At 41.7% G+C, this 27,138-nt stretch overlaps 1 protein-coding gene across 3 annotated transcripts in view; it reads right to left on the bottom strand.

Annotated features, from left to right (window-relative positions):
• The window catches only part of PREX1 (phosphatidylinositol-3,4,5-trisphosphate dependent Rac exchange factor 1), a 99,736-nt gene that overhangs the window by 45,324 nt on the left and 27,274 nt on the right, over positions 1-27,138 (bottom strand). For all 3 annotated transcript variants that reach the window (XM_030288352.4, XM_030288353.4, XM_072917196.1), the window contains exons 2-5: positions 13,539-13,610; positions 9,182-9,304; positions 4,310-4,414; positions 1,379-1,480 (exon numbers count right to left, since the gene is read on the bottom strand). In XM_030288352.4, coding sequence (XP_030144212.4) covers positions 1,379-1,480; positions 4,310-4,414; positions 9,182-9,304; positions 13,539-13,610 — 402 coding nt within the window. The remainder of the gene's footprint in view (positions 1-1,378; positions 1,481-4,309; positions 4,415-9,181; positions 9,305-13,538; positions 13,611-27,138) is intronic.

Genomic DNA, 27,138 nt, shown 5'->3' with positions numbered 1-27,138 from the left:
TCTTGAATGAGACACATCTTATTTGCTATGAATTCACTACCTTTGAGAATCAGAATCAACCCCACTTTATAATGGTCACTGCTATTTTCTGAGCTGAACAACACCTAGTGTTATGGTATTATCTCACTGACTAAGGTAGATTTGTTACCTACTGAAAACCTAATTCCTCTTTGCTTTTTCTTAAAACTTTTATTTCCTGTCCAGGAAGTTTCAACTAGGGTGTGATCTTTATCATCCTGTATACAAGAAGAAATCCATAGCAAAATGGAATGCTATCCCACAAGATGCTCAGTCACGGCCCCTCCCTGCAAGGCTGTTTGTTCAACAGGTACACGTGGGTCTGGGTCAGCTGCCCCAGAGCCAAGGGTAGGCACAGGAAGGGCAAATTCATATTTACCCCACTGTAGCTTGAAAGCAAGAAACTCTGTTTCAGTCTTCATCTTGGTGGTATTGGCTTTGGCTTTCAAAGAAAGGATGTTTGGTTCCCAGGAGTTTTGACATCCATTCATCACAGAATTCTTACTTTCTTCCACAATTCGTAAAAGTACCTTTCTTTCAAAATATGAGGGAAAGTATTTGTGGGTTTTTTCTAATTACTTTTCTTTTAGTAAACACAGTGTGACTCTGGCTGAGGAAGAGATTGACATCATGGAAGATTGATGGCTGCTAACCACAGAGTACATACCAAGCCACTGGGGGATGCCAGCTCTCCCAGAAACTGCTTTCTTTTTTCCCCTCTTCTTGTCCCCACCAGTCAGGTGACCCAGCCCGGAGCAGAAAGGATGAGAGTCAAGTTAGCTCTTTTCAGGTACTTTACACTTTATCTTCTATGGGAAGAATACTAGCAAGGGAGCCAATCAGTGCCACATACCATAGTCATTTCTGGATTGGGAACTCATCTGAGACAACCAAAGAGTTTTCAAACAAGCTGCCAAACAGCTGTCAGAAGATTTATCATTGCTGACCTCCTCACCATCAAACTAGAGACTTTGTAATGAAAAACATATCCCATTAAGAGTCCCCAGAGCCATCCAGTCCCTCGCAACACAGGCAAAATTCTAGCTGAACACAGCTTTACAGGAAGTGGCTGAAACAGCCTGCACAAGCCTTAATAAACATCTGAAGAGCACTGAAGTCAAAAAGCTTGGTTAGTGAGTAAGTCACCCTGTCTGCTCTACCCATAACAGGATTTAGCAGACTGCCAGCATCAGGCAGCTTTTTGCCTGTACCCATAAAAAGCCATTTTCTTCAGAGAAGATCCAACTTTGAGAAGTCTAAATCAGGGAAGCAATAGTGGCAACAAAAGTCAGGACTAAAAAATTGCAGAATCACTCCAAGAATAAAACAATCATCTGGAGAAATACTTTCTCTGGTTTACCTTGAGCAGAAGAGGATATTTGCAAATTCTCTGAATTGGAGTCAGTAGATAACCCTCTAGTGGAATGTCTGTTGTCTTTCTGCCTCCCAAGAGCATGCAACCCTATAATCAAAAAAAGAAACAAATGTTACCTCAGACACAAAGCTTTCAGATTATTTTTGACACAATTTTGTATTTCTAAAACATGCCTTATGGTGAGAAAGCACTTTACCCCACCTAAGGTATAGGAAATGGCACTTCATTCACCACTGACATACAGCCATCAAGTCTGCAAAGTCCTGCAGGCATCAGCAAAAGAAAATTTGCTGTGGGTAACAATGGCTGTGCAGAATGGTATCTTCTCAGAGAAGCTGGTGACTCAAAAACCATCCTAACAATACAATCGCAAATAGCAAACCTCGATGGACCATTACCTAAAATAATCCAATTTACCCCCACAACAGATACGACCTGTTGATTTTGTTCTCTATGTACAGTTGTATACTGTTGGTCCAGAAAACTCTTGAAGGTTAAAATAAAGCCCACTAACTAGTAATAATGTAATTAACTTTAGTACAATTCCTATGTCTGAACTGGAATTGAAACAAATTAGTCATCTGCATAATATCCACCAATTCTCTCGTAAAACATTATGCCTAAGCACAGCTGGACAAACAGTCTGGGCACACTGGCTGGCTAACCAGCACATATGAAACTTCTCAACAGATTATGGAAATCCATTTCTCAGGACTGATATAGAAAGGGAATTTAAGAATAGGAGATGACACTGGGAAAAAAAACAACCCTTCTAGTCCTTGATCTGTCCTTAATTTGTAACAATAATCTGTAATCTTTGTGACGAATCAATACTGCCCTACAGTAAGATTTTTACACATTTCCTGATGATTCTACTATTGGTTGCTGCCAGAGACAGGTAGTCAGGTGGATTTCAAGTCTTTTTCAGATAAACTATGTCCACATTCCTATGCTCAACCATGAATATGGACTTTGCTCCAAAAGTCACTCCAAACCTGTCCTGTCCACACAGAAGCTGAACTTTAAATGCAGTTCAGCCAAGAAGTGCCTGCTTGGGGCATCACCAGTACTATCTTCCCCTGTGAAATACGTGCTGTGGCTCAGACACATTCTGAAATTTAGTGAGCTTTTTGGCTATAGCTCTTCAATTCTTCTCTTCAAGGCATGTTCACAGACATCATACATTAAATTTCCTTAGTCCTAACTAGTATTTTTAGTATTATAGACTAGTATTATAGACAATTGTCTGTAAAATAACCTGCCCCCGGGCTGTTCTAGATCTGTGGCATTGGCTACTCAGCTCACAATGTTCCCTGTCCAATTTCCAAGTCTCAAGAGATTCAATCCTTGCCATCTCTTCTTTCAGCCCTCTCTCTAGCTCTGGGCTCAAAACTGCCCTTTAACACTTACTGACTTTTCAAACACATTCTCACATTCTATGTTTCAGCAGCTGTGAGGGGGCAATTGGGCCAAATCTATCCTCACAAGTAAAGCTTTGTGCTCTAGTGCTGCCTTCTCTGCACAGTAGCACTGTAGCTCTGGTTTGGGAGTCAGAGAAGGGAAGGGAGGCCTGAAGAAACCACAGCACCACAGCTCAGCAGACCCATCAGTGCAGTCCTTCTTCCCATACTTTCTGCCATTTTAGGAGTCTCTGTGATTCAGGTGCTGCAGCAAGCCACAGCAGACAGTGTGACATCTTTGATGCCCTTCGTAATCAGTTTGCCACTGCTGTCTCTAACACAAACAGAAAACTGTGTCAATCCAGTGGAAGTGGAGAACATTCTGAAGGTTGGGAAGGACTGTGTTTACATGCACCTTCCCTCGTCCTTCTCATTGGTTTCCCTCACCAGAAGCACCCAGAAAAACCTCATGAACAAGGTAAGGGTCATTTAGTAATTCAAAGTAACGGTTTGATAAGGTTCAATACAATTCAGACATGACAAAGAGAATCTGCCTAACGAAGGTAGGCTCCCTCTGAGGCCTGTATCTTGTGGCTAAAGTAATGCTCTGGCCCTGCTTGTGACTCATGTTTATATGGAAGTTTTCTTTTGCTATACTACACTGGGAAAGAACAGAACTTTCACAGCAAGCAAAAAAAAAAAAAAAAAAAACCAGAAAGAAAAGCAGGTCCTTTGCCAGAAAGACAGTCTTTATTTCACTTCATAGAATTTACTAGGAAAAAAGCTGATGTGACAAATTATTCCCTCACCTGTGTGCCAACCCCATTAAAAATGTCACTCATCCATAGCCAAGGAAACAAGACATTCAAAAATCAAGCAGAATTGGGGTGAAAGTAAGGAGGAGAAACAACCAAAAAAGGAAAGAAAAAGTAAGGAATGCAGTGGTAGAAGACGGTGCCCACTGATTGTTTCTCCCTCCAGCCCAGCCTCTAAGGGGTGTGTGAAGGATGTATGGCCACAGTCCCTCCTTGGATGGGAGTTAGGTTACTTTTGATCTAAGCAGAAATGATGCACTCAAAACAATTCATCCAGACTACGTTTCTTGCCCACAACTGGACTCATTGAGTAAAGGGTGTCAGAAGCAGGTCACATTTTTCTCATGAGCCTGCAAATGGTAAGTTGATCAGAGCATTGAGCAGGAAGCCAAATCCAATGCGAACTAGCCTCAGTCTTGCTGCTGACTTACTGCATTACTCCTTTCATCATCTGTGCTTGTTTTTTCAATTGATTTTTTAAAAAGGAAAATCTTCCTTGTTTCCACTGCTATTACTCCTGCTTGTAGTGCTCAGTTCTGTGCCTCAACTCAGTGATTTCAGTACCCACCCACCCTGAGTGCTCCCTACCTGCAATGGGTAATACCTGCAAAATGCCCAACATTCCTGGGATACCTAAAAGTTATTATGAGCACAGGGCAAAGTCAGAGCATTCTGTCAAGAGGACTAGAGAAGGTGCTTACCAGAAGGAATGTTCTTACTGTGGGGATCTTGTTCAATTCCATCAGCAGTCTGAGTGCTTTCTCGTGGTTGCTACAGTACTCCTCATACACAAAGAATTTGTCTTTCTGCAAGGAAAAACAAAGTAACTTATTGTCTCAGACACCACTGGAGAGATTACTTTACCGCCCTCTGCTACCAAATTCTTTATAAAGAGAAGTGGACTCCAAGTGGCATTAGCACTGGAGTTTTCAGGAAGACACTCGTAATGTGAGTACAGGTGCTCACTGATTCCTGATTTACTCTGTTGCAAGTTAACAGAGACTTTTCTGAGCACTGAGACTTTCAGCACTTTTCCTCTTAATGCTTCACTGAGATCATAGGTATTCTTTCCTGAAAGAAGGGATTTTGCTATCTTGGGAATACTTGCATGTGTGTCAGGATATTCCATAAAAGCTGGAAGTAAAACAAAGCCAGAAGCAAGGGGGCTCACCACTCCTGCAGGAGGAAGAAAGCCAGGTGGCTGGGAAGAGCCAAGGCCTGAAATAAGCTCTGAGATCTGGAGGGGAACTATAACAAAAAGCAGTCAGCTGGAAAACCCCTGCCTTTCAAGGGTGAGAGCCAGTAGGCTGGCTGATTTACTTTGTGTTCTGAAACAAGCAGCAGAAAAAACGTAACAGATATATATAATAGTTTCTGCAACTGGAAGAATTTCACCAAATACACGCCAAATAACCAACATATTACAGATACTAAAGGAAGGGAAGGGTAGCTTCACAACTAGATTGAGCTACTAAAACTGGGACATGTCACAGCCACCAGCACATGCTGGAATATGAAATCCCCTGGTAAGAAATGAAGGTCAGCTGGCAGGTCAGGGTCAGAAAGCTCTGCTGTACTGATCTTCAGATTCAAAGACAGGGCAACTCCTTCTATCTAAAATGATCAGAGATGCTGAACCCATTGCAAACACTAGATATTTGGAAACACTGGAGTGATTCACTAAAGAAGCAGGAGCAACTATTTCCATGCCTGAGCAGATATGGCAAGGGGTGAGTTGATCCTCTCAAAGCTGGTAGGAAGGGCTGAACTTTCAGCAGCTAAATTCAGAGCTTCCAGTATTGCAGTCACTAGAAAAAAATGAGGTTTATTAGGCTTTAGGCAAAATGAATAATTCAGAAGCAAAAAAAAAAAACCATAATTTTTGAGTGCTTCTCATGATAGCACTTACATTTCCTGGTTCAGCTTGGCTTCTATGCCATAATGGAGCACCATGTGGAGGCACCCAGACAAGCTAGTTTGCATATCAAAAATAATTTCAAAGCATTTGTGTGGCACTCTGCAGGGTAATATGTGAGGCTTTCCAGAGCTACCATTTCAGAGCACCAAGCCATGTAGTCAATGCCTTCCAGAGTTATCTGTTGCATTCACAGCAGGATTCTGGTCTGAAAACATTCTATTTGAACCTTTTAATCTCCCCAGAATTTAGAAGTTTGTTTTTTTGGGTTTGTTTTTGTTTTTTTGGGTTTTTTTGAGTTTTGATTGGAGCTCTAGCATTCTTAGAGCTTCCTGTGGCAGCTGAAGGTACTTTTAAGACTGCTCACAGTGATCCAAGCAAAAAACTACTGCCAGCTGAAGGAGTTTACTAGCAGGAAACCATGGGGCTACAGCTACAAAGGTATTCCCTTCGCTTTTGTCATAAGGAAAAAAATTGCATTTATGTCAGTTTAGGAGAATTTGACATTCTGGTCAGATGTTCAATGGTAGATTTACATGTTCAGAGTCTGTAAAATGCTTTTGGGTTTGGTTTAATTAGTTTTTCCTTTCCTTGTACTTCAAAAGAAAGAACTGAGAATAAAGAGATGTATGTCCAAACACAAGAACGATGGTACAAAGCAAATAAACAACAGCCACAAAGGGTATAGTGCAAAGAGCTGGAATGCAGATGTTCAGGACTTTTATCCTTCATCGGCAGCTGTTCATGTTGCTACTGCGGTGCAATACTGGGAAGCTGCAAAGAAACAAAAGTTTCTGACCACCAGATGCAGGAAAAGGCAGGCCTGGGTCCACAGTACAATAGAAAAAAAGGCAACAGGATTGTTGTCAACCATAAGAACAGGAGAGCTACAGAGTAAAACAGGCATAGAAGTTTTTCCCACGTCTCTGCTCACTTCTCCTCAACTCCCTGGATGCACACAAGCACCATGCTTGATACTAAAAACAGCAGCCATTAACACAGAATCATCCGTTACATTCGTGCACATAAAATGTCACTGCTCAGGTTTCTGACTGCAGCTTTCAGTGCCTGGAGTTTGGGAGGCTATATTTAGATGATGACAATATCCTTTTGCTAAAGCTCAAGACAGTACAATAATTATGCACACAGCAGACTGCTTTCCTCAAGTCTTTCCCAGCTGTACCCCATGCCGTCGACCCACAAATATGAGAACTATGTTTAAAATTACTCCATGTCTGAAGTGTTTCATTTTCTCTCTGGATGATACTCAGTCCTAGGCGCTCCCATAGCCTGGTGAGGAAATTATCAGTTACATAATTACAGATGTTAGCTCAGGAATTCTGAACCTGCAGTTGCTCTAGGTTAAAGTGCAATTATGGTCAGAGATGTGACCAGATAAAAATGGCACTTTCTTACTCAGTAAATATGCTGGATACACAGCTAGACCTCCTGTTTTGGTGACAGAAGTAAGACTGTGCTGTTCTCAGTTTGGTTAAATTAAGTCTTTAACCATTTGTTTATTCTCCAAATATGTTACTTTGGATCCATTAGTACTGCCCACAAATTAATGCAAATGTGAAAACAGTTTTGACTAGAAAAAAGTAAATAAGACATTTGGAAAACTGCAACATTTTATTTGGACATCTTTTTAACAAGGCATGGCATTTTCGTGTTTCAAAGCAGGCTGAAACCAGCCTTGTCAACATCAAAAACATAAACAGAAGACAAAATTCTCAACAAAACAATATCCTCGGTGACTTAGACAGTAAAACTGATCACTCATGCAACACTGCTCCAAAAAATGAGCATAACACACATTTCCTAGAACAAGATTCTAGCTATTACATCCCCAAACCTCTAGCAATATAGCAATATCAGAAACAAAGGCTCAGGCAATGCTCTGCCCTCCTGCTCCACACACAGTCACACCCTTTTCTGCCCTGCAAAAGCGAGCCTGTGCTTACAAGGTGTGGTCTCCATACATGTGCCCTCTCTGATACTAGAAACACGTCCCACATGCTTTTTTTGTTTAAGGCTGTACATGGGATTTGGAATTAATTTTCAAGGATGTTCTGTACCATCTGTTACAGTCACACTGCACCGCAGCTCCAGAATAAACTCTAGCACCTACCATCAGATAATGAATTTCTGATCACCTGACCAAATGGAGTACAGCAGGACAGACAATGTCTGTCTTCTGAAGGAAAACAATTTTTCACACCTGAATATCAGAGCAAGCACATTTCATCATCTCTTAAAATACTTCAAAAAGACAATGTGCATTAATTTATTTTTTGGAGTTGCAAAATCTGCTTGCTTGCTTGCTTTAGGTGTTACTTAAGACTTGAATCCTTCTGAACTAGAGGTCCTTGGCACAATATTGGGCCCATAACTACCAGCCATTGGTGTATTCAAAAGCGGTGTCAGTGTGGCACTTGAGCACAGGGTGTAATGGTGAACATGGTGGTGGTGCTGAGTTGACATGGGACTTGATGGTCCCAAAGGTCTTCTCCAACCTTGATGATTCCATGGTTCTATAAAAGCAGCGTTCTGGTTCTGAAGGCTGGTGGATCATTGCCAATAAAGGCTCTTCTAGGCCAAGACAGACCAGGAAGAGTCTGAGCCTATGCAGACTAGAGGACATTAAGGACACACAAATCTCATCAAGAGGACCCAAGCACTGCAGTCTGATGGAACTCCACATGGTGAATCAGGGGATTGCTACAAGGATATACGATACACAGAGAAAACACGGTCCACTAGAAAAATACAGTGTCTGGATAAAACAGTGCTTCAAGAATTCTCAAGCTATTCACCAAATTTTTAAGTATTTTTAACATTAAGTTTCTAAAGAAAGGCACCTCTGCTAACATCCAGCTGCTGACAAGACTGTACTTGTAATCAGGACCAGAAATGACCTTGCCAGGTGACCACAACAGTGGATACACCAATACATTCAAGATTCAGGGGCCTTATGTTCCTCACTGCAAGCTCTGCACAGGACTCACTATGATTTGATTATATTGAAAAAGCAGCACTGAGGGAGTTCCAGCACTTCTTCTGAGCATATTGCAACAACAGAACCCTGCCCAAGACGAAAGACCAAAGAAACGCTCCCCACAGTTTCCCCGGGTGAAACAGCAAGAGCGTGTGCTGTGAGGAAAGCTCCCGAGCCCCACCGGGACGCGCAGCGAGCGGCTGCTGCAACCCACGACCCCAGGCTGCTGCAAGGGCTGCACGGACACCCAGGCTGCTGCAAGGGCTGCTTGTGCAGGGAGCATGAACCTCACACACCCCTGCCTGCAACACCAGACAAGCACCTGCAGGAGTACTGTTTCTGAGGCATTGAAATTGTGCTGCTTTTTTGAAACTTCTGGAACAAAAGCAGACAAATTTTCAGCAATAAAATATGATCAGATGGATGAGAAAAAAATGAAAAAATTCAACAGGAAAGGGAAGAGTTTCTAAAAATACAATGTTGTTTAGCTCAATTTGATGTGGTGTCCATTGTTCTAACCTCATTCACAAGTTTTTTCTCACCCTACCTACAACATTCATACAAGACACACATTGTCATAGTATTGCCTTAGAGATTAGGGGCTGGAGAGCTTATGACAGGAAACTGTATTTCCAGATAGCATTAAGTCATTGTACTTACAAATTTTAAGAAAACATTTCCCAGTTCATGCTGGGACTGGGGTTCTGGTTGCAAACAAAACTCCAGAGCAGCCAGGAACTCCTTGTGAACACCAAGAATGTCTTCAATATTAGAAAATAAGATCTGAAATATAAGGAGAAAAACATTGCTCATTTTTAATATATGTCAGCGTTTTTTGCTAAGTAGTAATGCCAAAATACTGTGGAGCTCTACTTACCCTGGAGACTTACCAGGATAGGATGCAGAGCTGAGACAGGAACTTGGTAAGTAATGAGTTACACTGTATTTGCCCCTTTCCTAGCCCCCTATAAAAATCTTTATTGCTACTGAAGTAAATTAAGGTTATCTTTGCAGACCTCTGAGCATGATAAATGCAAGCAACCTCTTTTAAGTCTTGAGAATACTTCCTATGAGAACAGACAGGTAAATGGAACCACAAGGCCAAACTCATTTTGCAGGAGACAGAAACAGGGAGTAGTTTGCCTTTTCTTCCCATGCATTAGAAATCCCCTTCTAGAAGAAAGGGACTTGAAAGTAGCACACACAGGAGTGTACCTCTAAGTAAGAGACAAAATCTGCCATATGGAATCCAGCCTTACACTGCCCAGAGTACAGAATAGTGTATATTTCTCACAAACCTCAAGAGCAGCATTTAGAGTCCCTTTCACTGATGTCAGTGACACCAAAAGGCACATGTAGAGGGGAAGAGGCCCCTCGTTCAACCCTGTATGAAAAGGCAATGGTGACAGTTAAATGATACCTGTGATTAGAATATACGTGTGTTATGGGGAATAAACTGCCAGGGAGAAAGATGCTATAAACCCATTATATATCTCAGTCATTTTCATACAAAATATGAAAAGAAAGTGTGAATCCATGTGTAGGAGATGGAATACTACCTAGAGTGGGCAGAAGCCCTGATGTGAGGTGACAGCCATTAGTACTGGCAGCCACTGGAGGGAAGGCTAAATGGGCAGAGTATATCCTGAAGTCTGCAGTGACATACATGTTGCAGACAATGTTTCTATCACTTTGCTTTAACTATGTCACTTGCAAAGAGAAGACCTGCAGTGCAGTCAAGCAAGCTTTCACGTTGGAAGAAGCCTCTCAGATCTGGCTCAGTGAGCGGGTGGCCCTAAAGTATGCAGCGTGCCAGAACCAGCCTTCATCTTGGCATTTGCTGTGGGAAGTGATCACGCCTAACATCTCCAAACACTTCCTAAAATGCCTTACTGCAACATTAAACTCTTCAACTTTATGCGTAGAATTTATTCAGCAGATGTAGCACTGAGTCAGCCTGGTGGCTGGTGATGTGGAGCAATTCAGACAAACAATAATCTGTAAATTAAGTCTAATCACTAAAATTAGGACTGAAACTTCAATTCCTGGTTTTAAACCAGTTTCTCTCTGGTTTAGCATGGGTAGACAAGATCAGGAATTCAAGGCCTTCCTCTCTGCAGGTAGCCAGGTTTAACCCCATACTTCCATTACTCCCAAGGATGGGCAGAGTATTTCTCTCAAACTCCTCCTTCAAGCTGACTGCCTGTCCAGAGCAGAGCCTGTTGTATCTTCCTTGTCTTTTCTTCCCTCTCCCTTCTAGAATTCTGAGATACAGTGCTCTGTACCATCATTATTGCCCATTTGTGCCTCGGAGCTCCTTTCTAGCTCTCAAGAAGCTGAAAGATTCCAACACGCTGAATTTGCACTGACTGGCTCTGCACCCACAAAAAGGCCAGGGAGCTAGGATCCTTTCATTGTTCCCTAGAAACTTCCTGTGCTAATTCAAGTGGAGCCTCAAGTGTTCTGTCATGCGGCTGAAAGTGATGTACTGATGCAGTAGCCCTTGCCTGCGCTGCTTTGCCAGACGTGGATTAACAAGCAAGAAGAAAATATCTGTCAGGGATGATTTTATCCTTCAGGAGCAGTTTTCAGGGGTGGTTTTTGATCCAAGGAATATCTGTGCAATCTAATGAATTCTGAGGTGATCAGTAAAGCTCTGCTTGCAGCAGAATTTGCAGGTAAGAATCACTTGAAAATCAAGGCAGCAGACAGACCTTGACTGCAAATTCTCCCGTACCAAATCCAGTTACAGCCTTGTGCACACCTGAAGTTGTACTGCCCTCAAACTGCTTTATTAGTGAAGTGACAGCAGTGCCTGCTGTGAGCATTACACAATAGTATCACATCAGGAGAATTATTCCCACATGAGGCAGTGAATAAATTCAAACCACTGGTGCATTTGTAAAGTCTGGGCCTGGCACAGGACTGAATGTGGCCTTTCTGGGGAGGGCTACAGTGGCAAAACATTACCAAAATCTCTGGCGCTTAGCACCAGCTGTAGGAGAAATCTGCAAAATAATACTGGAGGCAATAACCCAACTTATCTTAAAAACCACTTTCTCCTTTTGCTCAGAGGTGAGCGACTGCCTGAATGCCCTGTATTTTCCTCTAGGCATTTCTGCACGTGAAGAAAGAGAATAAAGACAGGCTTCTCCTTACATAAGCTGCCAAACCACTTTTATAGTCTCTTCTGCTGTTGGTCACCTCAGTTCTCTGATGACTCAAGACACATAATATCAGCAGGCAGATTATCAGAAAACCCAACACCACCTTGCTTTTCCTAGCTCTACCAGCTAGGTGGGAAAAAGGAGTGGGAAATAAAAGACAAGTATCTTTCAATTGCAGGAAAGACAAATTATTTGGTATAGCAGGAGATGGGGGGGGGGGGGGAGGGGGTGGAAGGAGGAGACAATATTAACTCTGGGAACTATGGATACGTGAAAAATGTGCCTTGTAATTCTGTTTCACCAGAAATAGGCATAAGCCTTTTATTACTGAAGAGAAGTTCTCTTATTGAAAGCTGGGTATTGTAGTAACAGCAATAAATGAGGTTTCACAGTGGTCTCAAAAAGATCCCCCAGACATTTCAAGAATGACACAAAAATAAAGTGGTACTTCCCCAGAGGAGTTTGAAGAAACTTCAAGTACAAATTCTGCTATACAGGATTTGTAGGCACTGCATCTTACTATGTGTGAGTCATAATTAATATTCATTTTGATGACATGAATAATGATAGCATAATAATTTTCATTAACATCAACAAATAGTTATGTACGTTTATTTTCATGCAGAGCTTAGTTTTTGCACACTTCTATGTACACAAAATCTACTGTCACTAATCACTTGTCAACTTTTTTCTTCAGTCACCCCTGAACTTACTCCAGATACTGGACAGTGAGTTTTTGGAGAGTGAGGATTTCAGATTCCCAGATTTGAAGACAGCAAGAGGCCGCTGAGCTCCACAAAGCTTCCAGCAGTCTTGTTCCCAGCCCCTTCTGATGCCAGCCAGGCAATACCACACACCTTGCTGGCCCGAAGAACTGACAGCCAAGGTGGGGCTGGAGCCCTGCTCACATGCAGGGAGCCTGGCACAGAAAACAGAGGAGCCAGCTGCAGCAGCACTGCAGGTGTGACACACCTCCTGCGGCTGCCCTGCTCCCACGGGGCTACGGGGCAAAGCTGCTGCTGATTCTGAAGCTCCAGGACCAAACACAAGTGCAGTCAAGCACCATCCAGCAGCAAACAAACTGCGCTCTGTGCCGCTCACCAGTGGGTTTCACTTGTGTTTGTGTATGAAGAGGGCTTTGGTCTCATGTGCACATGTACACAAGGTGAGTTTTTTAGCCAAATAACTACAAGAAAATGTTTTGTGTATTAATGAAATTAATAAACAACATGTACCCCTGTGCCCACAGGCACTAGAGAAGCCTGTACCTCACGGTTCTCTGTGTCCCTTAGCTATTGCCAGTGCAAAATTAATTCAGGAACTTACTCATGCAAGGGTTTCACAATATGTAGACCTCCAACAAAATGCCAAATTCCTTTCCACAAGAACATAAAGGAAAAATCTTGCCTCCTTCTTATAAGCCCTATCAAATTTCTGTTAGTAGAAAACAGCAAATGCAAATTGGCTAAACTGAATGCTGTCAAACAAAACAGACAAGGGCTGTGGATTCCCCGCCTTTCCTCTCAAAGACATTGAAATGGCCCCTCAGTACTCTACGCAGCGTTTCACAAATCTTGTCAAAAGTTAGTATTTCTGACAACACTACACTATTGTCAAATTTTACTAAAATTAGCCGGTGAGATGGAAAATTACTGGAAGATGACAACTATAAAAGAATGGGCAAACAGATTGACAGATAAACTGTCAACACAAGCTCCTTTCCTCAGGGAATCAGCTTAATAATAAGCATCAATATGAAAAGAGGATCTTTGATGTTCATATCCCTGAATCTAGCCTTTCATTGCATATCATTTCCCCTACCAAGAAAACAAGGAAGACAGAAGAAATACCTTAACATTCTCCTCTGTTATGTACTTCTCAGCTTTGTCCACTGCATTCTGTCGGATCCGGTGAAGAAATGCCTGCATAGATAAAAGAAGATTTATGTTTGAATTGTTTGAAAATAGTTTGATTTCTCTATTTTTCCTCTAGGTTCCCATCAACATAGTGTGGCTGATTACCTTTAAGACTGAAAGAATGTAAACACTTACCAACTCCTCACCACAGATATCCAGGCTGTATGCAGGCACCAAAGACACTTCCTACAAGCTGATGGGTTTTGCCTGACAATAAATGTCTTCCCTTGGTTGAAGCTTTTAGCTTTAATTATCTGTTACTAGTAGCAGACTACAGCAGGGTCCACTGGCTCCTCTGAAGGTTTCCTGTGTCTCCAGGATTCAGGTGTTCCGCCCGGGGCAGCGTGCTTGGCCCGCAGCAAGATGTGTGTCAGTAAGGGACTGCAGTAACAAGGCAGGGGACAGCTGCTGGAGCTGAGCCACATCAGAGCCATGAGCTGGGGCTAGGGACAGCTTCAACGGGCTCGATATGTGGGGAAGGGAAATGGAAATCACCATACAGTGCCTGTGATATACTGTCCTGTTCACTTTATTTCAGTTGGTTATAAAAAGACAAAGCAATTTCAGAACTTTTCACTTAGGTCGTGTTTCCCCTTCTCTCAGCTCTGCACAACTCTGGCTTTAACAGCCAAATCAATAAAAAGCTCTAGGCCAGATACAAATGGGCAGTGATCTGAATATCAGCCTGAAAAGCATAACTCTGGCTACTGGAAGTTGGGAGGACCTACTTGCATTTGCACTGAACACACCCACAAACCTATTTGATGCAGTGGGAAGGGTTTAGAAAAGAACACTGAAAGGGATTTCCATCTCAAAACTCCACTGGTTTAGCAACTACCGGCTAAAAGGCACTTCTGAACTGAGAGCAGAGAATTTTATATCCACAGGCATCAGCAGAGATGGAAATACCTGCAGGAGAGACTGAAGGGCAGCCAGAGAAGACAGAATCTGCTGCATAATCTACATAACCTCTGCAAAGAAGGGAAGAGAGCTTTTCTCTCTGTTTTTGTCAGTGATTTCTAATTTGCCTCCCACACAAAGGAGTGGGCCCTGAAGAGTGCAGTTAACAAGGACGAAAGAACTTCTCTAACCCACCTGAGAGAGTGAGGGGAAGTTGGTTAGGGCACAAAGCAGCTTTGTTACAGCTTGGTAATAAAAAGCCTTTAAAAGCTGAACTATTCCTGAGCAAGGTCCATGTCAGCTGGTGCATACTCCTCTTTTCCTTTTTCCCTTTTGCTTGCTGGTATCAGCAGCAGGTTACATGTTCAGCACGATGACCGATGACAGGAGGAATAGCTCCTGCAGTCCCACATCAGCACTGGGTTGGATAGCTGAGCGTTAGTAACCAGGCACCTGAGTCATACAAGGTGGCACCTTATTCTAGAGACACTCATTGGCTAACGCAAATCAGGCAGTGACTTCCCTTGCTTTAACCACAAACATGTTTGGAGAAAACAAACCCTATTGAAATGATCAATTAATCTACATAATTAGCAGCTCCACTGGTGACTAATAGTTACCTGCATGTCAGTCCCAGTACGAAGGGTCTAATAATAGAGAGCTGTATACTCTCTTCTATATAGAAGTGCAAATCACATTAGCTGTTACACGCCACTCAATAAAAAAGAGGAGATTGATAATCTAAAAAACAACTTTTCTGTGATGCTTGTCTAAAAAGACCACATGATGTGAGCACAAAAAAAGGGAGAAAAGAAGAGAGGAAAATCAAATGAAAAATAAAAAAGGCACAGAAGCAGAAAGAGGAAGAAGGATGAGAGACCTAGAAGGGAAACAGACAGTCAACTTTGTAGGCAGTCTTTCAAATCTCCTACAGCCTCTGATTTGCCTTGATGTGCATGGACAGCAGTCTCTCCAGTAATAATAAAACAAGAGATTTTGGTCTTACAAATGTAATAGTCTACTTTTCAAAATGCAATTCCCCTCAAATTAACAAAACTTAGTGGATACAGAACAAGTTTGTTTCCCATTTTTCAATACCTACTGAGGTGCAAGAAGAATTTTTTGCAACACAGTCATTCAAATAAAAAGTATGAAAACCACAAGCTATTAGACAGCAGCTCATGGAGATAATGCTGCGTGTCCCGTTCACATGGCAACACCACTTTCTTCCAAACCATTTTCTGCTTGGAAAAAGCAACCCTTTTCCCAGAGATGTTACTCTGACATTCAGGTCAGCACTTCCCAAACTTCTCCAGTGATTTTTTTTGTGCTACTTGTTTTATTAGGGTCTGAGCTCATCTGCACTAGCCCTCTAATCACCTGGTGACACAGACTCCAAGATATATTACACAAGTAGTATGCAACTCTTTTGGGAGGAGGGAGTGCTATGATCTTTCATGAGACCTATTGATTTCGCTGGAAAATCAGACTTATTTGGACCAGAACATCAAAAAAGTGATGCTAAAAGAGAGAAGGCGGTGGTGGACGAATATTAAAAAACTTGCCATGCCTATATCTTATTTATATTCCAAAATATTTTGTTATAGAAGAGGAAGCAGTTGAAAAGGTAAAAGCTTGACTGGTCCCTAAAGTTACTGAGACAAGTTCTCTCTGGTTGCCCCACTCTTCACACTCTACACAGCTCATATGTAAATTCAAGGGGTCTAATCCTTGGCATTTTTCACAAGGGGCTTTCAGGGACCCCACAGCATAACCCTTTTCATCTGCAGCACCTTCAATCTCTGCAGCAACTAGCCTCCAAGGAGATGTGGAAGCATGGGTGTCAGCTTTCTTAGGAGATCTTGGAAGTATGACCTAGAGACTCCGAAAAACATTCCTAGGACACTGCAAGATGATCACAATCACCCCTCCATTGCAATCAAGAGCAGAAAGCTCTACTGTGGCGTGCTGTTGGTTTCCTCTTCTCTGAAACTACCAGGCATTACTGAAACAACAACCAACTGCAGATCACTGAGACTGTTGAAGAGCTGAAACTCTTCAACAAAAGTAGGCTTTGCTTCCTTCTATCTTCTTGTTGTACCCTGGTCAGGACTTACAAGGATTTCTATTTCAGAAAAAGCAGAGATAAGAAGATGGCTGACAGCACATCTTTGCTCCTTATCCCCACGCACAGCATTGCTCTCCTGCCACTCCGAGTGCCCCACTGTGCTCACACTGTGCAGGTCTGAGCAATCCAAGCTGTTTGCTTGGGCAGCAGAGGAAGAGAGATGCACTGGAAGGGCCCATGAATCCAGAACACGAACAGGTCATGGCACAAGGCAGGGAAAAAAAGGGAAACCAGGCTGATCAATTTTCATTCTCCTGATAAATATTGTAATGGCCCTATCTTCCATTTTAATGTGCTCAGTATTAGGAAAACAGACCAGAGAAGACTTGTTTTGGTTTAAAATTCTGCTGTGGAACACAATGTTTATTTGTGCACAGTAACGTGTTGTCCCAGAGGTCTGCTATTCCCAAACTCAGCAGGCCACAGCTGATGCTCCTCATGTAACACATAAGCATGATTTAAAGTTTGTCTTACAGCACAAAGCCTTGCAGGATTCAAGCAAATCTATGACAAATTAGAATGAGCAGAGTGAAATGTTTCCTTCCTGCTTCACATCATGTTGGACAAGTTCCTTCCAATACAGACTAATAGAAACGTATTACAAATGTAGAATGAAATTTAAGTATAAAAGTTCATTTCATTAGATAACTACTTTTTAACGGCCCCTTTTGTATGAAAGTGTTTTGTTCTTCTATTCACAGTCCTCATAATCCACTGTTTCAATGAAATTTCACTGTGTCTTTGCAGCACCTCTAAACCACAAAAGCACAGAGTACATTTTAAGGAAAGAATCTGCTAATTGTTAGTAGTTGTCACATGAAACAGTTGCACACATGAAGCAACTGGGATAACTCTTAATTGCTTTTCATATGGGCCTTGTTGAATTCAGCTCGTAGCCTTAAGCAGGGAAAATTAGTATTTTCCATCTTCTATGTAGAAGTAACATGAGCCAAACAGTAGGGATGAGGCAGTGACAGTTTGCTCATGCCCCTGCTCAAAATTCATGTTTAAGGCAGATATTTCCTCAAGCATTCAGAAATAGCAAGAGACTTCTTACTAAACAGCAAGGCAGGCAAAGTGTGCCTGCCCCTGAGGGAAACGAAAAGGAGAACAGAAACAGACAGGGTGAGGCAACTGGTCCCCGTGTTGCTGGAGAAGCAACAACTTAAAGCACGATCCTGTAAAACCTGTTTCCTGAACAGCTGACTGGAATGTCACATCGCACTTAAGAGACAAGTGAGACAATTCCATTAAACTCATCAGTGATCAGGACTGATTCAGAACAAGGGTCCAGGGATCTAAAATGTTCAGGGTTAATAATAAATTGTTTATACTTGTGCCATCAATTGTTTAAAGCTTCTTGCAAGTGCAGATATCTTGTTTCCAAGAAGATGTGTTCACAGTGACAAATTAAGAGGTGACATGAACAAAAAATTCCAACATTTGACCACCACTACCATCTTCACCTTGCAACTACAGAACAGGGTATGTTCATACATATGAACAAGAACTTGCAAGTGTAGTTTTAATTTCTCTTTTTTCCATCATTTGAATTAGTGTTGCCACTAAATCTGGCTGTTAGAACTCTTGGCCTCCATACCAAAAAACCCTATTTCTTTAGCAAAGCAGCTCAAAGGTCCTGTGGGAACCTTTCAGCTTTACTGAAAGAGTCTGACAAATTAAAATGAGTGTTTGCTGAAGTTCATGTTTTAAGAGCAGATGCATCCTTGCTCATATTACTCAATTGTTAGCTTTGAACCTTGTCATTTTGATCATGTTCTTTTGCTTTCTATCAGATATGCAGTTCATAAGCTAAAGCTCTACACAAATGACAAGAAACAAATATCTTGTATCCCCATCCCACATATCAAATGCAGTTCTCGTCTGAGTTGACCTGAGGTCTGGAAGACAATGCAATAATCTCAAAGTAACATAACAGTGACTGCACAGGGCTATTCAAATCTCTCAGCATTTCCTTCAAGGGTGTTGTACGCTCACAGCCTCGAGTCCCCACCCAGCTGAGAATGCAGACCCTCAGCTGGGGTGAACCTGCTTCAGTTCTGCTGGTCCCACCACGCCCTGCAGTGCTGCACGGTTAGCCAGGATCTACTGATGCCCATCCTAGAGACAGCTGGATTTCAAACACAGATTAAGTAATTCTTGAGCAAATACAGATTACTGGTTTTCCAATATCTCTTGCAGTCCTGAGCAAATGTCAGTATACAAGGTAGAATACTGGTCCTGACTCAGGTTTTTCAGTTGTGAAATTAACTTAGAATATTGGAAATCAGAAGCAACTCCTTTGACATTACTAGCATTTCACATGTAAAATGGAGCAACTGTACTACTTTTAAAGAGCCTATTACTATACCTCTTACTGGCAATCCAGTATTCCCTCATTGCTCAGTTACTGGCTGCTATATTAATGTTTCTACAAAAACACATTTTAAATTATCAGTGTCTGGAGAAGAAGGAAGAATTTAAGCATCAGATGAGTGCATTATACTAAAACTCTCCTAAACCATAGAGCCACAGCTGTGAGAGAGAGCAACTCTGCAAGAACATTGTAGCTGTAGCTGAGCTCTACAGGCAAATTAATTCATCAGCAAACACCTGAACAGGGACTTGCCTGATAGACAGAGGTGTTTAGTAAGAGGAAATAGCACCAGAAATAGCTTTTATTGCCCTAATTTCAGGCTTCCTGTATATGAAACTGGCTTTAAAGCCTCAAAGCTTACTGGTACTTTTTTTTAATCTATCCCCTGAAGAGGAACTAAATTATTAGCTAACCAAGATGATTTAAAAAAAAAAAAAAAAAAAAAAAAAAAGTCATACATCATGGAGTATCAAACACTCCTTGCAAACAGCTCAGGCAGCCTGAGCTGTAGAAGCTGCACAATCATTACACACACACAAAAGCACAGGAGTTACAGGATGCACCATCTCTTCCCACAGCAGACTGCATGAACATTTGCAAAATAAGCAGATTCCATTTCAGGTGAAACTGTAAAGACCCTCAGAAAAGAAATGCAGCTTCAGTAGCAAAATTCAGATATGTCACAAAGGAGACATCCTTTGACCTGAAGCATAATTTTGATGGGTATTTTTTGTAATTGTATAGATACATAAGCAATAAATACATGTACCCATATTACAAAGTCACCACTTATACTGATAATTCAATAAATATTAACTAAGCACTGAGGGTGGTAATTTGAAACTTCTTCCCCACTTCTTAGTATGTCATATGGTGAATGCTGATAAATATTAAATGAAATACAAAGGAGCATTCAGAAATTCTGCTATTTAAAAATAGCTGAAGCCTTCCCTGAGTTAGTGATCCAAGTTCCCACTACAACAGAGCACTGGGCAGGTAACTTACAGGACAAGTCACTGCCTTAGGAGGATGTTTAAGAAGAAAGGCTGAACAACCACCTAGAAAGGTTTTCTCTTTCTGTCAAGAGTGAGTCTGAGTGACAAATTTAGTTCAGACCACAGTTCTCTGCTGTACCACTCTCACTGCATCGGCAAATACAAATTCCAGGGCAGTGGGTGTTACTGAATCGTCTCCCGAAGTGAACTGGGACTGTCTCAGTCACTCGAGGATGCTTAGGGACACGGGGGCACTGCAAATTGACACATGCAAAATTCACATGCACGGACATTCTCAGCATGGTGAGACTCATCACAAGTGAGCTGATCTAGCAGCACTTCCCAGAAAAAGTGTTTTATAAAAGTCTTCTACAAAGAAAGCTCTAAAAAGAACCTGGACCATAATCTGCCCTTCCAGAGTACTACTGTTTACACTGGAATTCTGCAACAAAAAAGCCAGTCAAACCAAATTCATGCTTTGACTGATGGAGGGAGGTGGAACTGAAGGGAAGTCACAGAGAAATACGTTGCAGGGTTTCTCACTCCAAAGAGAGATCCCTTTCTTAAGGAGGAGCAGTTTTCATTTAAATTACAAAAACCTTTTGTGAAGTGAAAGACAGGTTGGTGCTGAAAAAGGGCCATTGTCTCTTCTCTATCATTGCCCTGACCTCTGCTAGTCCCTCCTCCCCCCAGTCACTAATATTTGCATTCTCAAACAGGTCAGAAGATCCCAATCCACTTCAGGACCCCAAAAGCTGTATTTCTTACCTCTGAAATCCTTCAGGACTCATTGCTATTAATTTCTGCGTATCTCCCGTACCCTGACTTCTCTTGACTCCTCTTCATGCTCTCCCTCCTGTACAACATTATAACACACTGAATAATCTCATTATTGTAGAGTAAAAAACCCCCCCAAACCCCTCCTCTTCTTGGCTTAAGCATGCCCTTTTGTGAACAACTATCCTTGGAAGATTCCAGCCCATTCAAATATCAACAGAAAGTGTATTTGTTTGGATTTTCAAAGGAACTTAAGAAAGCTACACTTGAAATTCTCTCCAGCCTTTGGAATATTCTCCCTTTTACTGGCCTCTTCATGTCATTTTCCCTGTTCTACAATCATAAGATGATTTTCATCATCTTACTGTACCATGGCACTCTTCAAAACGCTTTCAGGACAAAGTTTGGTTGAACAGTGTGGTTTACTTCATTCCACGGGTTGCACGCACAACTGCACATGCAGAATCTGCCTTGATGTATTTGCAATTATTTACACACAAAAAAAAAAGAGGGAAAAAAAAACCAAAGAGCATCTTTCACATGTTGGTTTAAAAAACGAAATCTTACAAGTACACTTTCATTACTACCCCAGAGCAGGAAAAGACAGTTTGGCTGAAGGTCCAGCAGCTGATCTGAGCTGGTTTTCCAAAGCAATCTGCACCATTCTGAAGTGTGGACCACCTGGGAGCTCATGGGAATGGCTCAGTTTCCCCACCAGATTGCCTATACTGCAACACAGTGGAAAGGACAGACTGTTTCGGGGAAAAAACAGGCAGGAGGAAATCCTTAATTAAGTATGAAATATAATGCCAACATTTTAACAAAATCAGAAATCTCCCTGACAGCAATGTCATTCATAGCCCTCTTTCAGAAACAGCACTACAGACCTAAAGGTCACTGCAGAGTGGCGACCCTCCGACCACAGGGCACCCCAGAAACATCCTCAGAAAGCTTACTAAGCTTACCGGGTCAGGGTTCCTGCCCAGCTTTACACACCTAGGAACATTTACGCTACTCAAAACCGCACCCATTCGGGATGTCCAGGCAGACCCAAACTCTTCACTGCACCCAATACTCAATGGTCACATTTCCTCTTGGACAAATGGAAAATATGCCATTTTGTCGGGTCTAAGAGCTAGATGAATCTAAAAACACCGCCTGTCCCACTGCCTCAAGTCAGCCAGAGCCAGGTTTCATAGTTCCCCTACAAATACGTTTTCTTGTGACAGACTGAAGAAAACCTCTCTCTCATGGTGAGATTCCTTCTCTGCACACATGTTCTTGCAGAACACAATCATATCACACACAGTCTTGAACTCCAGCTTCCTGTGAAACAGAGTGAAGAATGAGACCATTATATTTTAAACATAAAGGGGAAGTTGAGCTAGTGAAGCTTGCTGCAGCCCCCGAACTGAAGGGCTCCAGCCGGCAGACTGCCCTCCCAGCCTTCCCATGGCCTCAGACTGGCCTGGAGGGTCTGCGAGGCCGTGCTGGCGTCGCTGGTGCCAGATCTGGTGTTCTGGCTTGTGGCAGGAGGGCGGTGTTGGCAGCTATGTTTCTAATCTATGCATATCTAGAGCAAAGCTAAAAACATAGCTTTGGTATATATACTTCCTCTTTCTTTGCAAAGAGATGGGAAACCTTAAAAGGAATTACTACAATTTCAATTTTAAAAGGGGCTTTGTGATCAAAACAGTTTTTTTGAAGTATCATATCATTTTAAAATGAAAACCAGATAAAATTTGACCTTCCTTTATCTGAAGCCAACTGCATTGCATTGCTAGGAAACAGGAAGCACATCTCTCCAATCCTCAGTTTGTTCCTGCAACCTGCCCTTTTCTCAGTACTGCCACAGCTTTCTCCCCTGCATCACAAAAAAAAATTATTAAAGCAGCTAGGGGGCCTATCACCAGGACAGTCCTCTGGAAACTGAACTATTTTCAATGTAGGTATCTCATATCTGCAGAGCTGCCGTTAGGGTAACATATGACTTTGTTCACCACTCCATCCAGCCACAGGAACTGTCCCTGCTGAAGAAAGGGCATCAAGCACAATGCCTGCATGCCAATGTACTGGCTGGTGAGTTTAGCAAACCATTCATTCAAGCTGCCATCTTCTCTTCTGCAATACTTTCCCTTCAGCTGCCTTTTCATTAGAGACTGACTAGTAGCACCTACAGTCTAGCAAAGAAATTCACACACGGAGTTCCCTTTAGAGCCAGTTCTGCCATTCATCCTATCTGCCAGTGCAGCAGCTCCCGATCCAAGTCCATTGCCAGTCACCTCGGACACTGCGGGCACTACTTCCCCCAAGGTTCCGTCTCTATCAGTCCAAAGAACAAATCTCAAAATATGCTGCCAAAGCTCAGGTGCATGCTGGGCCAAAGCAAATAGCTGGTTTAAACCTCATCTCCCACATTAAACCACATTAACACACTGGATTGAATTTAGCCTTTGCAAGAATACCAATTGCATCTGTGAACTCGGCTGATTACCAGTTACTGAGTGCTCACACAGAACAGGGCTTTTACTTGTAATAAAATATTTAGAGTGGAAAAACACCACAGAATTTAATAAAAGAAACACTCTCAGACTGCCAGTGCCTTGTGGTGCATCTATGCAGATGCTTGGAATTCCCTACATAAAGCTGGAATTTAAAATTCTGCCAATTAAATAAATGTCTATTTCAACTCAGTTTTGTATTAAAACAGTAACCAATTTTACTTCTACAAAATAAAGTGTGAAGTCCTGGATTATACGTAGACTTCATTTGTAGATCTCTTTTCACAGTTACTCTGCCTAAATAGCTGACTGTTCAGAGAAAAAAATACACCCAATTTGTATATCTAAGCACAACTGCATTAGCCAACTTAAAAGGTGGAATACACACAAAAAGTTGAATTTGGACATCAGACATTTTAAATAAGTGTTGATCATTCCCACAGAAAATGCAATAGATCTAAAAGCTTTTTAAGAATAAGTGTTAAGAAGTTTATAGAGGCAACATCTGTTCTAGTGAACTGTTTCAGTCTTTGCACAGTAAAGGTACCAGGAAATTCTGGATGCTCCATCAATACTTTCACATCAATACAGGATTCTTTATCAAAACCCTTTTTATTTCAGCCATGTACCAAATTAAGTGTGTTTAAATGCACTACAGATGGTGGACAAAGCAAAAACATGAGGAAAACTGGAACTGCAATCCTTCCTTCTTTGCTAACAGCCTAAGCAGTGTCTTGCTCTCTGTACTCTGGGAATCATTCCTCCGAATGCTTTTTTCAATCTCCTGACACTGAAAGCTGTCCTGTGGTTTTCTGGGAAGAAAGCTTAGAATACTCTCTGCTAGACTTCTAGCAGGAAGGAGAAGAGAAGCTAAACAAGAAATGACAAAAAAATCACCAGGGCACTTAAGTGAACTTTGAAAATCCAGCACAAAGCTCTGACACCAACATTCCTGACAATGCCAAAACAGCCATGCCAAAGCACAAAGGGCCTTGGTCTTGCTGTCAGCCACTTGGGACTGAAAGCAGGTAATACAAAACACCCATGAGAAACACCAAGAAACCACAGCAGGAAGTAATAAGCACAGGATGTCACAAGAAGTATTTATATTTATTTTACTTATTCTTTAATTCACCTCCAAAAAAACCTAAAATCAGCTTCAGGTCAATGCTCTACTGAAAGCACCTCACAGCTGGGAGTACATCATAATTATAGGTGGCTGTGCATTATTTGATTCTGATGCTTACTATCTTTTCAAAGGAAAATGTAGTTTGTCATGCTATTAGTGCCTCCAGATTTGAGTGGAACCTATAAGGATTACAATCCCTTTATATATATTCTGGCAAGGTGGCTCGAGTTTTTGTTTTTACTTTTGTTTCTCCCCTGGTAGGATGGTCTTCGAGGCACTGCAAGATCCCTCAATGGTAAAGGGCCGCTGTCTGCTCAAAGCCCATTTCAGTGACTCCTGGCTCTCTCCAGCTAGCAATCCAAACATTTGTTGGCTTCATTTACTGTTCTAAAAAGCAACATAAGGCAAGATGCAATTACCCACAAGTCGCTATGCTACTCCTTGTTTTATTACTTCTGGCAAATGGAGTAGAAAACAGTAAAAGCAAAGCATTTGATTACTGCTTGCTAAGTGCAGAACCTCTGCTGAACCTCTGTATTTTTTGAATACCACAGTAAAGCTATGCATGACCATTTGGTTTGAAACGGACCACACAAATTACTCCCTGCTCACTGTATTGACTCTCAGCTGGTTGCTCATCTCTCGTTGGCACCATACAATAAAGCACCTGTTTCAAATGCACATGCTGACTGCAGGGGCATAATTCTACAGAATTAGGAAGTTCTGACCTCAGGCTTAAAAGTGACAGGTCCCTTAGTACTGATGGGATTCCTGGCTTGTTATCATACCGCTAATTTACATGGCTTTTACCCCATCACTCCTGATGCCTTGTCAATTACTGATCGAAAAGGCAGACTGGTACCTCATGTTTACCTTACCCCTTGCCCTGGGGCTGCCAGCAATGCTTCTAATTACAAAATTTTCACAAACCAAACCCCATCTTTAGGGCAGCACTCTTACAGGAGTGAACCACACATAGAGTATGCCAGAAATCTTCTGAGATGTAACCCACGGCCCTGGATCCAAGGTCCTCCTGTGCATTATAGTGCTGCTGGCACTTCATACAAGAGGCAGGAAGCTAATAGCAATGACTGTGCAGAATCATTCTAGCATTCCCTTCAAAATACACTGTTTTTAATTAAATATAACATTACTACTATAACAAATAATATTAGGCCTTATTACCCAAATGAAATAGAATCATTTCTAGGAAATGCTTTTCTTCCATCATAGATGATGTTGACATTTTTTATTTTCTAAGTATTTAATTTTTCATGTCTGAATGCTGAAGCAACAAAATAACCACAGGGTTATTTCAGGAAAATCTGCCTTGAGTGTTCCTTGGATTTGTTATCTTTCCTACAAAAGCTTAATAAATCACCACTAATTTGTAAGGGAGAGATGGCATGGTTCAAGCAAACTCTGCAAAACACTAGAATATCTCAAACCCCTCTGTAACACAAACAGAACATTGGTCATATTAATATAGGCAAAAACTAAGTCTTTTCAGGTAATTATGAAAGAAACTTTGGTCAGAAATTGTGAAACAAAGTAAAAAGAAATCCTAGTGCAGAGGTCATGAACAAAGACATACTATTGGTAATGAAGCCCACTGTTCTCATCAGAATAGTTTCATGATACCTACATATACATTTCACAATTATCCAAAAGGGTCGGGGTAAAAGGAGGTACAGCACGAGTCACAACTTCCTTCCCAGAATTCAAACTTCTTTCCTTTAGCTTTTTCCAGAAACAGCAGAAGGAACAATAGAGAATATGGAGGAAGGAGACAGGCAGACCTGTGAAGAAGTGAGGTGTGTGAACAAAAGGCAAAATTTTCCTTACAAGTTTTCACATGGTGCCCTGGCATAAGATAGCACTGGCGTGCTAATGAGCCTGCACCTCGGGGGAGTGACTGCAGAGGTTCCTTGTTTAAAATTTAGAATATGCCTAAATTCTGTATGTGAAATAACTGATTAATTTTGACCGAACACAGAATTAAATGCTGTCTCTGACATGACAAAATAAGCGACGGTAACAATATAAGCACTACCCAGGAATATTTTAATACACCTTGCCAAGATTTCTGCACTCCATTGCTTCTTTTTTCACTCTTTGATGAACCCCATTATAACATCCTTGCTTTTAGGTCTACAACATGTGTTATAGGATGCTTTAGTGACAAAAGTAAAGTAAATGCATCACTTGTATATCAGAAGGTTTTTTCTCCTAACGGGACAGTTTTTTCCCAGGCCTTGCAGGCACAGGGAACACAACCCACCCTGGCTCCACAGTGCCAGCTCACAGAGGTCTCTCTAAAGACAGCAGATGTGCTTGACTGATCTGTGTCTTTTGGGTCACATTACTCCAAGGCATGAACTTAAGTTTAGGATCTGGAAGGATCTGTTCCTCTTAATCTTGGTGCCTTTGCATTTGGATCTCTGAATTTCATGCTAAGCACTCACTCTTTCTTAGAAAAACATTTAATATGGGAAGTCCCTGTCAGTAAGACCCTGTGGGACACAACTTGCATGTCAGACCCCCAATGCAACTTACAGCTGCTTAAAAAAGGTTTTGATTTTATAGAAACGATCTGTGGCTTTTACCAAGGCTTAATTTTTATATTTAAAAGTACACAAACATGTATACATCTTCAGCATTCTAGCCCATGCTACACTTTCCCTCTCCTGAGTGTCCAAGAAAGCGTCAACTGACTCATACAGGTAA

This window comes from Taeniopygia guttata, chromosome 20 (assembly GCF_048771995.1).
Source record: "Taeniopygia guttata chromosome 20, bTaeGut7.mat, whole genome shotgun sequence".
Taxonomy (NCBI): Eukaryota; Metazoa; Chordata; class Aves; order Passeriformes; family Estrildidae; genus Taeniopygia; species Taeniopygia guttata.
Note: the sequence above shows the minus strand (reverse complement) of the source record. Positions and strands in the feature narration are given on the sequence as shown.